General features: G+C 39.1%; 2 protein-coding genes across 6 annotated transcripts in view; one reads left to right on the forward strand and one right to left on the reverse strand.

The window, feature by feature from the left end:
- The window catches only part of LOC139462207 (liprin-beta-1-like), a 167,245-nt gene that overhangs the window by 145,066 nt on the left and 3,122 nt on the right, over window positions 1-19,057 (reverse strand). For all 5 annotated transcript variants that reach the window (XM_071243788.1, XM_071243790.1, XM_071243789.1 and 2 more), the window contains exons 2-3: window positions 16,858-16,967; window positions 10,308-10,492 (exon numbers count right to left, since the gene is read on the reverse strand). In XM_071243788.1, the coding sequence (XP_071099889.1) occupies window positions 10,308-10,492; window positions 16,858-16,927 (255 nt within the window). In that variant the 5' untranslated portion in view covers window positions 16,928-16,967. The remainder of the gene's footprint in view (window positions 1-10,307; window positions 10,493-16,857; window positions 16,968-19,057) is intronic.
- Window positions 18,211-18,819, forward strand: LOC139462648 (41 kDa spicule matrix protein-like). The gene has a single exon (XM_071244479.1). It carries the CDS (start codon window positions 18,211-18,213, stop codon window positions 18,817-18,819), a length of 609 nt encoding a protein of 202 aa, XP_071100580.1.

The raw sequence follows: 19,057 nt of genomic DNA on the forward strand, positions 1-19,057 counted from the left end.
TAGTCACCTTTTATGGCAAGCATGGGTTGCTGAAGACCTGTTCTACCCAGGAATCTTCACGGGTGGGAAAAAAATGTATAGGATCAGGAACCTATAATATTGTAGTACTGTTCTCATAACAAATGTCAATTATTTTTGCTGTTATTATTATCATTATCATTATTATTGTTGCTGTTGTTCCTACCATAATCATTGCCATAATCATCATCACCATCACTACATCTATCATAATATTTTTCAATAGATTTCAACCAGTTTATTAGAACTTCTCTGATAAATGTGACTGATGAGTTGACAGCCTGACTGGAATCTTGTTGGTTCATACCACCAACCCCTTAATTACTGCAACAGATATTTATCACACAAATACAATGTCAGGTTGGGAATAGAAATTAACACCAGCCTGCTAGCCAGTGTCAGTTTGTTTATGTCCCTGAGATATCCTGAAGGCTCAGGTTTCACTTGATGTTTTAACTCTTTAGGGTAGTGGACTTTCCAGGTCAGTTTCTATCGTTACAGGGTGTTAATCCAATACAGAAACATACACTTATAGCAGTACTGGTTAAGTTGGGTCACAGTGAAAAAACAACAAGTTTGTTCCGGCAACCACCAGCAAAATAGCTCTATTGGTTTGCTAACTTACAAGTGGCAGTCAGTAATCACTGGATGCCCTGGATATGACAGCCTGTCTTACTTTATATGATTGAGAGAGTTTTGTCTGACACAAAATATTGCATCAAAAAAAGAAAAATAAGGTTGGTTAGTTGGTTTGTTGTTTGTTATTCAATAATCCAGCTATATGACGGCAGTCTGTTACTAATCGAGTCTGGACCAGACAATCCAGTGATTGATATCATGGGCATCGATCCACCCAATTGGGATCGATGACATGCTTCAACTAAGTCAGCAAGCCTGACCACCCGATCCCGTTAGTCGCCTTTTACGACAAGAAAAATAAGGAAAAAAATGGAGAATGAATGCAAACAATTTGCATACATGGTTGTTGAAGCCATTTTTTGTTTGTCTGTTTGTTTGTTTATTTGTTTGTTTGTTGTTTAACACCGCACTCAGCGAAATTCCAGCTACATGATGGCGGTCTGAAAATTATTGAATCTGGACCAGACATTCCAGTGATTGACATCATGAGCATCAATCCACGCAATTGGGATACAATGACATGCATCAACAAAGTCAGCGAGCCTGACCACCCGATCCCGTTAGTTGCCTGTTATTACAAGCATAGTCGCCTCTCACAGCAACGTCATGGTTGATGAAGACCAATTCTAACCTAGATCTTCACAGGTCTGAAGCCATGTAATTTATCAAAATTATAGAATGCACTATGTATAACTGATATCTCTATTCTTAAAAAAATACACTCAATGCTCAGAGTGTCAATGGTTGATTTTCTTATAACATTAAAATCCCCATCTATAATAGGCTATAGGCTTCAGGGCATGTGCAATGCTCTGCCGTCAGTCAAGTTCTAGGACATCCAGGGTAGCATGGCACATGTCGCCAGCATGGAACCCCCATGTTCAGGCCAAGGACCCCCAAAATGTATTACTGAGAGTCCCCTGCACTGAGAAGTAGTCACAGGTATATCACTGAACTGGGTCACATTGCCAGAAACAGACACTGTTTAAACGATGGCCTATAGGTCTGGTATACACTAGTGGTAGAAATTGGCACTAGTCCTCTTGTCCTTGCCAAACTGCCCAATAGTTAAGGTGTCATAAGGACTAGTAGAAATGTGCCATTTTAAAGAGTTTTGCTATATGTTATACTTATAAGGACTGGTGGGATAAAAATGTTAGTTACTATTGCAGCACACCTTGAAGGACAAAGGGAAACATTTCTGAAGAAAGTTAATTCCAGAAAGTCTTGACAGGAGTGAGTGAGTGAGTGAGTATGGTGTTACGCCACTTTTAGCAATATTCCAGCAATATTATGGCAGGGGTCACCACAAATGGGCTTCACACATTGTACCCATGTCGGAAATAGAACCTGGGTCTTCGGCGTGATGAGCAAACGCTTTAACCACTAGACTACCGACTGCCCCACACCTGAAAGGAATGAATGAATGAGTATGGTTTTACGCCGTATGGAGTATGTTTTTTTACCTTAGCAATATTCGAGCAATATCACGGCAAGGGACACCACAAATGGGCTACACACATTGTACCCATGTCGGGAATCAAACCCGGATTTTCGGTGTGACAAGCAAACGCTTTAACCACTAAGCTACCCCACCCCTGAAAGGAAGTGGAATAACCTAGAATATTATTTAATCAGATGATCAAATGTAACAAGCAGACTGATTGCAGTCTTAACATAAGCCATATCTGCTGTATCTGTTAATGTCCTAAACTGCCTTCATACAGCACTCTTTAGAGCAGGAAAGCTTCGTGCAATGATAGCAGTTATCCATTCAGCAAATTATTTTGATATTTTGCAATAAACTCGGTTTTTTTTAAATGAAATGCCCAAGCCAATTATATGCTACAGGTTTTATCAAGCTTAAACCTGAAACACATTTTGGCAATAACTACCAAAATTCCAGAAAATCATTTTGGAACTAAGAAACGTTATTTATGTTTTTGGTTGGATGAAATTAAGACGAGAATGTTTTTTTAGTCACTATGTAACCTACACAAAAACACAGTTTCAAGGCATGAAAATATTATTGCAATAAAAACGTCTTCACTTGCAGAAATGATGGATTTGACAGCGAAAGGCTCCTCACCTTGCCAGGTACCATGAGCATAATGGCTAAACCAAATATACAACTTGTTGCTGATACTGTGGAAACAAAAAAACATTGCCTTACCTCTCTTCGTCGCCGTGGTAATGTCTGATAAAACAGGTAATTGTAGTCATGGTAACCTCTGTAATCCATGGCTGTGGGTCCCTGCTGCTGTGATCTATTTGTTTACAGAGTTGTCAAGGGTGGTCTAACTGTATCGCTGAGAGGTACCTGGCCTAAGTTTACGTCATCAAGCCTCAGATTGCCAGAATCACTCGTTGTCAGATACAGATACGTTTACTCTAAATGCTTAGCTTAGCCAGTTGGTTTTTGAAAGCAGCAATTGCAACACCATGTTTAATGTTGCGTAGTAGAGATTTGGAATTGATTCACCTTGTGCTTAAGGGATGCTTCGTAAGAGAGCAGGAACTTATATATTTGTACTTTCATTCGAAATGGAAACAAAAAATGGATATATTATTTCAGTTTCTAACAGAACAAAGCCACAAAGTTTGGAACAACAACTATAACTGCTTTGGGAGCACTTGATATTCTGGTCGGCACCGAAATTCAAGAATATCCAGATGTCGTCAATCTTTGAAGGTTATCTCAAGAATCATCTCCAGCCATGTATCTGCTTATCCAATATAAGTTTCACCTCTTTGATTCCACATGTTAAAAAACGGTAAGTCACTCTTCAAAGATAGGTATCGGCTCGTAAAATTCAAGGCACATCGATTAACAAGTCCTCCAAAGCTGATGGCAATTTCAGCTGATTTATTTATAGACGGTGCACATGTTGCAAGTAGGAAGTTTATTTGACGAAAATATCCCCATCCTCTCGTGGAGACTGAAGCGGCTACTGTTTAGTTAAGCCAAACGAAGGTCCAAACACAGGTGAACTGTGGAATTCCAGCTATCTGTCGAAGTGTTACCTGAATAACATTTGATCTTCTGCAACTTCAAACTTGCAAAATCCTCTCCAGAAACACAATGATGTAAAACCAATTCCACACAACACCCATCAATTGGTTTTCAAACAAGATGACAAAATGTGATTTATATCACAATAAACACATATTTAGCCTTTTTATATTTTCACCAACCAGATTAAGAACCGATAAAATTGGTTGAAGTTTAAAAATCAAATAACTGGAATCCGATTATGATTAATCTGAGATTAGTGTCTTTTTCAAATAATCTCTGTACAGGACACTGCTCCAAGTCTGTGCTGAGCTCCTGTAGCCGATATTGTGATAGTTGGCTAACATGGAAACAGTAGGGTGTTAGCTGCAGGAAAATCTTGATAAATAGCAGGTGCTTGTCGATCCCAAATGTCACTCACGATGTGAAATGCAGGAAAACACATTAGTGATCAGCACTTTCCATACGGCACCTTTCTTCAACAGTTTGTAAATATCAACTCTTGGGCTCCCTTCCGATACAACACAGTCTTACTGTCAAGTAGGTATATTTCTAAAGTCTCCATTTTATCAAATATATGAAAAACATATACACTGACAACTATTCTTGTTCCTGAAAGCGAGATGAACACTTTAACTGGCAGTACAAGTTATCATTGCAAAGCAGTCATTTCAAAAATGAAGCCACAAGCAAGTTAAGGTAACTTCACTTCAAAACTGAAAATTGTTGTCAAGGGTCCGAACAGGCACTAAATGTACCGACTGATGATGTACGACATGGATCATGAAATAACAGCCTCTTCTTTTAGCATCTGGAAATATTTGACGATAATTGCTCTCACAAAAACACAGCCATATCACAAGCTCCTCAGAGCATGAAGTTAATCCATGGAATGAGCCTTGAATAGTCGCCAGTATGATTTTCCACAAACAGTGTAATTCCTGGTACCAGCGAGGCACACACTCTGGTCCGGCCCAGCATATGAAGCTTATAAAACTACCGCTGGGCGACTGAAAAACCAGCAGAAAACATCCCAGTTGAGTGGGGTTTGGATAATGAAGTGGTTGTGCTCGTGTTTATGTAGCTGGCTACCATCAGATCCTATTGGGATGGCCTGCAGCCTGAACATGTCTGTCATCAATTAACCTTCACACCACTGGAGGCAAAAGTCTTTTCATATTAAGTGATAATAAAGTTATTAAATGGACCAAAGCATAAAGAATGAGTATTTATTTGAATCTACATGAAATTCCCTTTCATGTGAGTACCCACATGATGGTTGTTTGATAAAAAACATATGAACCGAAATTGATCACAATTGTTTGAAGTATGATGAGTGGGGATTTGTTTGAAAAAAGAGAAAAAATGCTTTCATTAGAGTACCCACACAGGACTTTGCCTTTAAAAAGCCAAAACAAATAAATTGTTTCAAAAATATCACCTACATATTATATATAACTCAGCATCTAAATGGTTAAAATGCCAAGGCACCAGACTTCTACCATACCTCTGCCTCTTGGCACAAGAAACGCCTGTGATAATCCTGAAAAGATATCTTCGAACAGACACCAATAAAATGTTAAGGTAAGCAGAACATTTGTTAATAAGCCTCCTATGAGATAAGACGAAGTTATTCTGATTACGCTTGTCAATAAAATGTCACAGAGGAATTCTTGTGAATGGATTAGTTAGTAGAAAGCTAATCAATTTTCTTTGAATAACACATGATAGGAGACAGTAACAACACATGTTTAGCATGTTTAGTGATGCATCAATAATAAAAAGTTGAAATAGAAAAAATCCAACCAGTTCATAAACCATCACATTTCATATCAATTATTCTTTACGATGCCAACAGTAACAATCTCATCACAAAGGTTCTGGATTGTGGGCATTAGAATATATCAATACTTCTTCCAATATCCATAGAGATTACTGTACCTGTACACGCCATTGCACACTCGTGACAAAACACATCGTTAGTCAAGAGTGACTGGTGCCACGATTTAATGACAATGTCTGTCATAGGTGAGTGAGTGAGTGAGGGGTGTAACACCGCTCTTAACAGTTTTCCACTTATATCACGGCGTGTCAGCTTAATGTGGGAGGAAAGCCTGAGGTGATGCAGGTCTCAGACATTTACCACTTCTGTGAAACCCACGAGCACGGGTATGGTGCTGACAAACCTAGAAACATAATTGGGGTGAACCGGGATTCGAACCCACACTCATAGGTTTCCGGCGTGTCCAAGTGACACAACTCTGCACGCGCCGTCTTAGATGACTGGGCCACCCGTGTGGGCCACCCGTGTGGGCCACCCGTGCCCCCCCTCCCCCCCCCCCCATCATAGGTGACAGATTTCACTTCACACAATGTCATTTTGGAAACTCAATCAACATGGACACAAATTGGCACTAGCCCGTGTCAGTTCGTCTGATGTTATCCTGAGGGTAGGGCTGGCTACAAAGATTGATAATCAGAATTATCATCAATGGGAAGAAATATTAACGATTATCGAAATGAAAATTTTGGCATCATTAATATCTTAGAAATACTATTGTGATGAAATAAAGTTTTAACTTACCAAAGCAGACTTTGTTTTTGACCATTGCCGAAGACGGCAAGCAACTGATTTTGTTATATCTTAAATGTCCACAAAATAATCCATGCATAAATGTGTCACCACTCACCAGTGACGTGAAATATGTTGTTTGTCTCTGAGCTTTTTGCATATTTGCACAAAGTTACTTCTCCGATATTTATCGATAATGGATTGTTATTATTTGGTTAATGATTATCGATCTCCAAGATTTATATCGACAGCCAGCCCTACCTGAGGGTATGATGGATTTCAGGCCATTGAGTCTAGGGCGTCCTCTTGTGTTCCGTATCAGGGTAGTGAATGTTGCAGGCCTAAGTACATAGGTCAGAAACATCCAGGGTAGGGTATCATTCTGTCTTACCACCCGCACCAGGTGCAACCAAGTAAGTTAATCAGGGTGCACCACCAAAATATCATAAATTTCATAAATTTCAAAACTGTATTTTCAGTTATTTTCAATATTAAATAAATTCAAAGAGGAAATAAACTTGAGAATGTGCTCCAGTATTTTATTTTGGGTAAATCTGAATATGGCTTTCACATCATGATATCTAGGAAACTACCTCAAAATGAAGTTTTAAAGTGTCTGTTTGTTGTGATTGTAACCTCATGAGTGATTTCTAGTGGTAATTGTGAAGAATTAGTTCTGCAAGTTCACTGCATTCAGACATGTTTATTTCACTATTTTCATGAACTTTTGTTTCCTGAATTCAAAAAGATTTGCAGTCAGCTCTATAAGAATTAAGTTTACAACTTTTATCAAAACTAACTGCTGCCATGCATTTGTGTCAGGAAATGTTACCTGCACTTGGTGCAACCTGGCAATACAAGTTAACAATGTTTTACCTGCTCTGGTGCAGCTTGGATACAGCGAAATCATCCCTGACATACCACCACCAACTTCTTTGTTGGTTTGACTTTATAATGCACGGTCAGCAGTATTCCAACAACATGACAACTAATCATCATTCTAGACCAGACAATCCAGTGATTGAGCAACATCTAGTGCTGTGGGGACTACTATGACACCCAATCAACCAAGTCACAGAGTCTTGACATAACATGACAGATTAACTACATTAATATGAAAGAATCGGGTGTTCTTTATCTTATTTGGAGTAAAATCAGGTTTTCCAATGACACGAAAGATTAACTATAGTAATATGAAAGAATCGGGTTTTTCCATGATATGACAGATTAACTATAGTAATATGAAGGTTTTCCCATGATATGACAGATTAACTATAGTAATATTAAAAAATCAGGTGTTCTTATCTTATTTTAAGTAGTATATAACATAGGCGGGTAGACGAACTGCTCATGAGATTCTCTAAACAGTGTCTTCAACCACACTGGTACTTAAACAACCAGCAAATATAGACACACAGCTGTCAGGTTTAGACTCCGCTTGTCAACCAGGCACTTCATACAGGAACGACACTCAATTAATTAAGCAAATATCAATCTAATTCCTACACTTTAAGATTTGGTCATCAAATCCTTGCTTATGACCTGTAGTGTATAGGTTCTATATACATGTATTCATCATTGGTCAAGACCCGATACAAGACGAAAGACTAGACTAGGACTCAATACGACGGACAAAGACACAAGACACACTTCTAGCTGGACCTTTAATTAACGAATGAAAACGAGGCGCAATGCATGTTACAAGACTTCCGGTTAACGACACTATACACCTAAGAACTAATTACCATAACACGAACTTCTGCTGAACACGACATGACACAACAACAATGTGATTAATGTGATGATGAGACAATATTACTTTAGCCATGGTCCGAAGCCCGAGTCTAGTAAACTTCTGTATGGTCTGGTAGTTTCTGCTAAAATATATGACATTACTAAAATGTACTAACAGTATGCTAAGAGCCAAGTTTGGCTATCAGACCCAAAAGTGTTTGGCACAGACTGCTTCTATGATGTCTGGAGTATGAGTGAAAAAATATGTCATTCCGAATTTGGCTCCTTGTGAAAATGTACGGGCTTCTAATAGTTCTGGCTTATAGCAAAACAACATCAGAAGCTAGGGGGCCTTTGAGGAATAAATCTAATACTGAAGTCTGACAAACAAGAAATATATAACAGCAAACAGACAACATACAGACTTGGATACCCTGCTAATCATATTCATACCCTTCTTGGCCAAGAGTGAGTGCGTGAGTTGGGTTTACCGCCGCTTTTAACAGTATTCCAGTCATATCGCGGCGTGTCAGCTTAATGTGGGAGGAAAGCCAAAAGTAATGCTGGTCCTGACATTTACCACTCCGGTGAAACCCACGAGCATGGGTAAGGTGCTGACGAATCTAGAAACAATCAGAGCTAATAGGGATTCGACCACAGTCATGTTTCCGCCCTTATGAAGGGACACAACTCTACAGCACCATAGATGCAGTGATAGAAAGTGGCACTAGTCCTGTAGTCCTTACCAAACTGCCCAATGGTAAAGGTATCCTAAGGACTAGTAGAAATTGGTCAATGTTAAGGGTTTTGCTACCGGTATATGTTATCATTATAAGGACTAGCGGACAAAAACTGTTAGTTTCTAACCCTGAGATCACTGTCCACTGTGCACTTCGGGGCCAAGAATCAGGATCAGATAATTATTGCAGCCATTGAGTATTTACTCAAATGTTATGGATACCTGTATTTGGGGTATTCAGTATTTTACGACTCCTTTGGGTCCGGTCCATTGGATATTTTTAAACCAATGAGTGGAGTTCTGGTAAAATAATTCTGATTCAAGCATTGTTTCAGGTTTCTACTTTGTATCTGTTTGTGTGCTGCCCATGGTGTTTCAGTTCATGGCCTTGTGTTCCTATTCTGACATGTGAAGATACCTATTGGCTTTCCAAATTGTTAAGTGTGATGAACATACTAAAAGATACCCAGCATCATGACAGTTGAGAATTCTGTGGAGCCAAGATTCTACTGTGTTCCAAAGTTTCCAACATGTTAAGGATAAACACTAGACTGTTACGATTCACTCGCGTATTCGGTGAATCGAACCGTATCCATTCATGAATTGAATTCGAATATTTAGATACCCTGTACATAAAATATCCATAAGAACATATTATATGCATAGATTTCTTCAAAGACAACACTCTTATAATATTTAATTTAACAGTATTGTGGCCACTGGTCATTGTGGCATTTGAGCAGATACTAGTACCTGGATAAGTGTAGTATATAAATGTATAATATTAATAATTAACAAACCATGTCATATAATTTATGTTGTTGATGTTTCACTGAATGTAACAAATAATACATCAACTACTGACTTGTTATTGTGTTCGAGAATTAATATTCGTATTCGTTACCCTATATTCGTGATATGAGTTGTATTCACCTCATAGTATATTCGTTGCAGCCCTAATAAACACTATTCAGTGGTTTGGTTTGAAAATGTGAAACTGTGAGCGAGGGAAAAAGCGACAAGTATTTTATCCAACTTATGAAACAACTAAAAGCAAGAAATACCAGAAAAAATATATATAAAATTTGATACCTTATAGTTATACAATAAAGTGAGTCAAGAAAAAATGGAATTCAATCAAAGCTTGCGAGAGAAAAAACATATGCAGCATGGACACAACTGATGTCATGACATGTAAAATTGAACAACCTGCCCTGGTGGCTCAGTGGGTTACAAAACTTAACACGATATGGGTTGTTGCAGGTTCAATTCATGCCATGGAATTTTCACGTAAAAAACGACTGTGACTTTTAACCAATCAAAAATCAACATTGTATCCAGATCAAAAAGGCCAGTTCATAAAACATCAATTGTAAAACCTAGGTTTACAACTGAAATGTAAAAGACGGGTTTAGAAGTGACACATTTGAAAACCTAGGCTTGGAAGATGAGCTGGTAACTGATTTACTTCCCATAAAGGTTGAGCCGAGGTTGTCGGGACCCAAATGCAATATAGGGTAATACAGTGATACATAAGTCGAAATCTTAACATACTTGAAGCAGATCTAAATGCTAAAGTGAGGAGACCCTACCTGTGACCTTGACGTGACCCTGACATTGACCTCTGAGGATGAGGAATCAACTGAAATGTTATCCGTTGTCTTTCTTAAATCTTCCAGCAAGGGCGTAGAACTCTTCTCCATGGAGTGCTTGTCTGTCAACCAGGAGTCTCCGTTGGTTTCTGATGATCCGTTCAGATGAAAATCAAATTTGGTGCCTAAAAATATTATCAAAGAAATTAATGGTGGAAACAAATGTAGCAGAAGGATACACCTATGCAAGGAGTTACCAGGGTTTGTCTATTTCTGAGTCTTGGGGACTTTCAGGAACATTCTCTCATGGGTTCCTAATTACATATACACCGATTCACAAAATGGCATCTCGCTGTTGATGGCAACATTATTATCATTATGAGATGAAAAAAGACAACAGAAACAGCTTCCCACATTAGGGGAGTGGAAGACTGGTTTGTTAAATCTTTATTAGAAATTATAACGACTTTTTCAATATAATTACATCGTTTTTCATTTTATATTATCTTATCTGCAAGCACCGATAGTCTTGCAGTCCGACTTTGCGGTGTGTCGTTGCCTTTCACTTCCTGGTCCGGTTTATGTACGGGGCACACAATGTTCTTACATATTTCAAGGGTCAAGTCAATACCACGGCTTATCTGCAAGATCAGCTTATCTACAGTTATATACCTTATACATTTGATCTCTACTTTATTATGAGTATGTTTTTTACGCCGCTTTTAGCAATATTCATGAAATTTCGTGGTGGACACTGGAAAATGGGCTTTACACATTGTACCAATGTGGGGAATCGAATCTGGGTCATCGACGTAACGTGACGAGCTAACGTCTTAACCACAAGGCTATCCAATCAGCCCCTACTTTATTATAGTTAACCCAGCTGCACTGAAGGCTTGCTCCGATTGGACACTGGCGACAGGGATGCACAAATATCTTTGCCAAATTGCCGACATTTGGGAATTGATATCTGTTGTTGTGCCACCACTGGAGAGATGACTTCTGCATTTTAAAAATAGATGTGACAGCAATTTATGAATTCCTCTATCTCATTCATTCTGAATGATATCTAACACTTGTTGCTGAGCCTCTGGACCACTTGCTGGCAAGACTGACTTATGACAAAAACTTTAACTGTTATAAGAGCTATTCTCGAAGCCTATCGCAATGTTATCTTTCTTAAATGTTGCACAGTTAGATCATTCAACTGATTCTGTTTACGAGATATTACAGAGTGCGATAACAGAGTTATCCCGAGGCAAATGAAAATCAAAAGGACATTAGTAACAAGAAAACAGCGTTATCACATTCCCGTGCCATGGGGCATAATAGTATTTTGTATATAGTAGTGAATAAAATATTAATGATAAAAACGTCTAGAGTAGTATCTCTTACAAGAAAGCAAACTTTCATGTAGTTTCTCAGGAAACTTGTCCCCGTTGAAGACAGGACACACAAAATCTAAAACATGTCGCAAAGTACGATATGTAAAAATAATTTATGCCACCAATTTTCGAACTGAAAATTTCGCTAGAAACATTATCGGGGCGAATCATGTTATGAACCTACGATCTTACATTCCTGACACGTCTAAGGGATGCAACTCTGCACAGCATTTTGAGTGACCTTACATGACTGGGCCACTGGATGAATAATCAAATCTTCCTACACATCAATACATCACTGGAGGGTCTGGATATCAGAGTCAAGCCATACTACTCATCAAACGTTATATTCTCAATTATGACATGCATTACTTATACAGTCAATAAACATTATGGTATTACCATATTCAATGTAATAAGCGCCCTGCTCTAATAAGCGCCCACGGCAACATTTGCAAAGATATTGGCTAGTGAACAATCCCAATTAGCACCCCTTCCGATTAATGAATGTACACAAGACTTATTTATTCGCGTATAATACACACTTGTGTGTTATATGCACCCTTAATTATGGGCAATCAAATTCTGGAAAAACAGTATTTATCTGTCATACATAAACAAATGGTAAACATTTCAGGCTGTCAGCATAAACCATGAAATTTATCTTTCAACTTCAAATTATATTTTTATAAGAGCCCCCTATTTCTAATTTTGAGAGCACCCCAGGCACTTATTACGTCGAATACGGTGACTTTAAATTGTAAGAGTGAGCGAGTTAAAATTTTACGTCACATCGGCAATATTCCAGCCATATCATGCCGAGTCATTTTGTAAGAGACAGATCTTTGAAACCACTGATAAAATTATTTAATAAAATTCATGTAAAACATGTAAATATTCAACGTGCCCTTAGCGGTTGAGGTTATTTACTTTCCACATACAGCCAATGCATTAGCGTTTACTGGACACATGTGTGTTGCTTTAAAACCCACATAAGTATAACCGGACAGGGATGAGGGAAACTGCTTCTGACAAGTGTACAGGTGGCTTATATTGCTCCTCGGGAACACTGATATAATCACAGAAAAAATATGGATTGTTTCTGAACAATGGACCAAGAATCATTGGATGCAAATACTGTGCTGTATTTTCGTGATTTTTTTCTGATTTTCGTCATTTGTTAACCAGCTACACTGCTGATTTACACAGCATGTGATGTCGATCTCGTACCAGTGATGGAACACAGGCTGGGTAAGGATTCAGAGGCTGCTCCAAGTAAGGTACTGCATGTTACCATGGTAACAACTAAATCCCAGTATGTTTGTGTGTTTCTTTGTTGTTTAATGCTGCATTCAGCAATATTCCAGCTGTATAACAGGGGTCTTTTAAAATTATCAAGTCTGGACCAGACAATCCAGTGATTAACATCACGAGCATTGATCTACACAATTGGAATACGAAGACACTTATGCATCAACCAAGTCAGCAAGCCTGACCATACGATGCCATTAGTTGCCTCTTCTGACAAGCATAAGTTACTGAAGACCTATTCTACCCCGGATTTTCACAGGTCACATCCCAGAATGTCAAAAACACTTACTATCAGTCATCTGAACAACATACTTTTTCTTTTGTCTATCTCACCTAGTTACCTTAATTGGACAAAAGTAAGGAGCTGGCAGTGATTTTGCTACTTATGAAATGACAATTATTTGTAAGCTTTTACACTGCAGTATTCCAATTATATCACAGGCTGTAATAATTAAGTCTGGACAGACAATCCAGTGATTGATATAATGAACAATGATGCATTGTATCGGGTAATGAAGTCACTGAGTCTGGCCAACAACATTCCAGCTGACAAAACACAAATCATTTAATACAAAGTCTTTGATTTGTTTGTTTGTTGTTTAACGCCGCACTCAGCAATATTCCAGCTATATGACGGCGGTCTGTAAATAATCAAATCTGGACCAGACAATCCAGTGATTGGCATCAATCCACGCAATTGGGATACGATGACATGCATCAACCAAGTCAGAGAACCTGACCACCCGATCCTGTTAGTTGCTTCTTACAAGCATAGTCGTCTTTTACGGCAAGCATGGGTTGCTGAAGACCTATTCTACCCCGGATCTTCACGGGTCGATTGGCATTTGGGAAGTTTAAAAAACATGTAGACATGAAACTTTTGAAGACCTATTCTAACCAGATCTTATTGAGTTAGTTAATTAATAATCCATCATATTGTTGCACATGAACTGACATACTAAATCTGTCATACACATATTGTTTGTTGTTATTTGTTCCACATTGTTGATGTATCATCTATAACACATAGAAGCTCTTTTGATTTCGTGAGATTGGCAAACAACCTATCTGCCACTTTTGACAAAAGGAAGTGCAACTCTATATTGTGGCGGTACCCCTATTTACATGTGGAATTATGTGCATAACACCACTTCCTGTTATAAATTACCGTATTCAACGTAATAAGCACCCCACTCTAATAAGCGCCCATGGCAATATTTCTTAATATATTGGTTTGTGAACCATCCCAATCAGCACCCCTTCCGATTGATCAAGGTACAAAAGACTTATTTATTCGCGTATAACACGCACTTGTGTGTTATAACTTATATGCATCTTTAGTTATGGGCAATTAAATTCTGGAAAAATATATGTCGTATATAAACATTTCAGGCTGTCAGCATAAAACACAAAATTTATCTTTCAACTCTTTTTTTCACCAAAATATTATTCTAATAGGAGCCCCTATTTCTAATTTTGAAAGCACCCTGGGCGCTTATTACGTCGAATACGGTATGCATAATCAGTATACATACAACCTAGGTTGTGTCATGCCATGGATTCCATTTTCTTGCCTGCATACCTGATTTTCATACCTTGGTACCCCATTTTAATACCTGGGACCTCATTTCCATGCCAGGATCTCATTTAATGCTTGGGTTCCCCATTTTTTTGCTATTGTCCCCAATTTTCATGCAAATTGAAGGGAAAACTTGCATTTTTCCTACGGATGCATCCCAAAATACTAATAGCCAGCTTGATTAGATTAGAAGCCGGAGTTTATCAAAGCCTAGATTACAATATGAATATGCCTCGGACGTATGAAGCCCATCTTCTACCCAGGGTTACTTGAGGCCAGTCTAGTACCTCTGTCACACCATTACATCTAGTCATACAAACCCTGAAACAAATATATCCAATACAGCCCATGCAAGTCTATAATGTTTAGCAAGTCCAGATTACTGCAGTGTCAGGAAATGAAGAGTCTCTGGGCTCCTTTTTATTAAATTTAATAACTATAATTTAACAACTGTTTTTTCTGTAAAATATTTTTATTTCAGAGACAAGATGTTAGTTTACATTACATGTTTTTTTCATCTGTTTCATATTATTTTTAGATAAGTCAACACATTTAGATAAACATAACTTTCATCGAGAAAGTATTCTAAAACATGAAAAACTGTTCATTTGTATATTTATCGCCACATACTGTCAAAGCCCTTCGGAGAGCTAGCCCTATAGTCACTTAGATATGTAAAGCTATATTGTCATGCCCCCCACTGTTGCAGTTGTAATAGTATATCTATATAATTATGCAAAACAATATGAAAAGCGCATCGAAATGATTGCATTCGGCCCGTCTGTTCTAAGGGTGTTTGTTTACAAACAAGAGAAAAGTCCTGTCACATGATAAGCCAACACCCGTGGTGTGGTCACTGGAGCAGAAAAACTATTTTTAGAATAAGGCAAGCAGAGCAGAGCAATCTCGAAGTTATCGGCTACTGTTTACAAAGTTTCAGAACGGTTGATGTCCAGTGCCTTTAATATCATAAGTTCTAGATTGAGGGGGTTCTTAGGTGTAAATGCTACAACAGCAATTCTCAAGGGCCCCAGTTAATATCGAACACTGACTACTCGCATCTTCTTGCTGCAGATACAAATCAAAATGGCTTTAAAGAACACAATTCACGTATTGTGGGTTAATGGCAATAAAGTTTTAGCACAATCAAAAAACTTCCCCCAAAAAGAAAATTTGTCAGTCATCATCACTTAGTTTGATTAATTTCTTTCCTAAAACAACACAACAGTGTCCGAAATAACTGCCTGTCCGCCTGCCCGTCTGCCTTCCCACCTGCCTTCCCGCGGTTTGCAACTTTCGGGCTGCATGAAATTTTCCTCCACCTGGACGACTGTCTGGCAGATAATTTTAAGACTACTTACATATTCAGTTTTATTACAACTCCGTGTGGATCTCAGTTGTTTGCATTATTTCAATGGAATCAAGACGTGATTTGTCTCTTAATTTTTTGTGATTTTTCAGTATAATAATGTCTGAATGCGGGCAGGTAACTTTGAAGATGGGCAGGCAACACTTAAGGGTCACCTGCCCGACTGTCTTGTTGGGTTATCATTTCAAACTAGGGATGTCACGATTCACAGATTGTACCTATGCATCGGTAGATAATTCTCACAATACAATAATGTAAATTTATATCGATACAAAATTTTATTGAAATCGGTATCCATTTGTTCGCATATCGATTGATTTTTCTTTCCAAATCGAAATGTCATCATATTTTCTGAATTTGACACATAAGAAAACTTGTTAATGTCTGACACTTGTTTGAATCAACAGAGTCAACCTTTTCTAATTATTATTATTTTCCAAAATAATCTACTGATGGTGATTAGAACACATAATTGTAAATGTAATATGTAATAAAAAAGTTTGCCTCTAAATTTACACATAAAAGGTCAGTATTGCTGTATCGAGATACGTATCCTATCTCGACCTCAAAATCGAGATCAGATTGTATCGTAAGGTTCCTGTATCTTGACACCCCTATTTCAAACACTGCTACTCAGTATCAAAGATCAGGAAGATCAGGGAGGGGAGAGGAAGGGGAATACATTGTGACACAGAGGACTATATTATATTCTATTATCACGAACATCATAGACTCTTTATCAATAGACAATCATTCCATCACAAGCATTTATTCCAAATACCACCACCACCATGTTTACTGGTCATAAATTACAGTTAAAACCCTTTACACATTGAGAACATTAATGGTTACTGTCATAATCCACACCCACTAAGAATGTAAAACATACAAAGGGAGACAACTCACTAGCTATGATGCCGTCCATCTGTTCAAGAGCAGCAGCCAAGACATCACTTGCCTCCATATTACTTCCCATGATGCTCGGCACTTAACTATTTCATCATTGTCAAACCCAACTGCAAGAAAACAAGACCTTTTCATATTTTACTTGTAATTTCAACAAATAAGAAATTCTTACAATTACATATAAACGATGACTACGTAATAATGGTTGTGATAATAGTGATGTTATAGTGCAGTCTGATGTTAAGTTATTGTGATGGTGGATGCTGGTGATATTTAACTCCGGAACATGATGATGCTTGGATGATGATTATAATAATGATAATCATGATAACAGTAAACGAGGCAGGCCGGGTTTGACCTTGACCTACTAATTTCAAGGTCCTTACAGAAACATAATGGTATTGTCTAGTAATGAGACAGTGTACTGTACTGTACTGTAAGATTTGATAATTCCTTTAATTTGACAGGACCTTTATATTTTTGTCAAGAATTTGGTACAATGAACACCGTATTCGACATAATAAGCGTCCCACTCTAATAAGCGCCCATGGCGATATTTGCTAATATATTGGCTAGTGAACAATCCCAATTAGCACCCCTTCCAATTTATCAATGTACACAGACTTATTTATTCTTTTAAAATATGCACTCGTGTGTCATATGCACCCTTCATTGTGGGCATTTAATTCTGGAAAAATGTATCTGTCGTACATAAACATCTCAGGCTGTCAGAATAAACCATGAAATTTATCTTTCAACTCTGTTTTTTCATCAAAATAACATTCTCATAAGAGCCCCCTATTTCTAATTTTGAGAGCGCCCTGGGCGCTTATTACGTCGGATACAGTATTACTGTGCGTCCCTCAGGATGTAGGGCTGGGATGGGTAACTCGGGTACTTGGGTCGAGTGGGTAGTGAGTAGGACCTGGGTACCCACAGGAGGACCCCGACCCCTGGTAAGTCACATGATATATTATTTAATGAGAAAGATTCACCACTATATTGCCCTGGTTACCTACATGTTGCTAATGTTCGCATATCTTTCTGACTATACTCGCATTCCTTCTGACTTATATATGTTTGGAGTAAAGATACAGCTTCAGTCTCCCAGTCTTCCCAGGGGTGGGAAAGAACCGGCCAGGGGTGGGAAAGAACTGGCCAGGGGTGGGAAAGAACCGGCCAGGGGTGGGAAAGAACTGGCCAGGGGTGGGAAAGAACTGGCCAGGGGTGGGAAAGAACCGGCCAGGGGTGGGAAAGAACCGGCCAGGGGTGGAAAAGAACTGGCCAGGGGTGGGAAAGAACTGGCCAGGGATGGGAAAGAACTGGCCAGGGGTGGGAAATAACTGGCCAGGGATGGGAAAGAACTGGCCAGGGGTGGGAAAGAACCGGCCAGGGGTGGAAAAGAACTGGCCAGGGGTGGGAAAGAACTGGCCAGGGATGGGAAAGAACTGGCCAGGGGTGGGAAATAACTGGCCAGGGATGGGAAAGAACTGGCCAGGGGTGGGAAATAACTGGCCAGGGATGGGAAAGAACTGGCCAGGGGTGGGAAAGAACCGGCCAGGGGTGGGAAAGAACCGGCCAGGGGTGGGAAAGAACCGGCCAGGGGTGGGAAAGAACCGGCCAGGGGTGGAAAAGAACTGGCCAGGGGTGGGAAAGAACTGGCCAGGGGTGGTAAAGAACTGGCCAGGGGTGGGAAAGAACCGGCCAGGGGTGGGAAAGAACTGGCCAGGGGTGGGAAAGAACCGGCCAGGGGTGGGAAAGAACTGGCCAGGGGTGGGAAAGAACCGGCCAGGGGTGGGAAATAACTGGCCAGGGATGGGAAAGAACTGGCCAGGGGTGGGAAAGAACTGGCCAGGGGTGGGAAAGAACTGGAAATCGGTTGGAAAGAACCGCCAGGGGGTGGGAAAGATCTGTTACACCAGAAACCCCGTGCAGTACATAATTAATCTAAAACCAGGATAAAAATCTAATACTGGTAATCAGTTTATCATAATTTTACATGAACAGGGAGGCGTATTATTTATATATATTTACTAAACTCTTGAATACATCTTTGAGCATTCAATGTTGATGGATGTGTATGACAAGAAGTGTACTCATGGTGTACTCATGGCTACATGATACATCCCCTCAAGCACAGGAAGAGGAGAACACATGAAGTGACTTTCCTCTGTAGGTGTTTGAGAACAATACAATGACG

The sequence above is a fragment of the Haliotis cracherodii genome, unplaced genomic scaffold (genome assembly GCF_022045235.1).
Source record: "Haliotis cracherodii isolate W230 unplaced genomic scaffold, xgHalCrac1.p SCAF_15, whole genome shotgun sequence".
NCBI lineage: Eukaryota > Metazoa > Mollusca > Gastropoda > Lepetellida > Haliotidae > Haliotis > Haliotis cracherodii.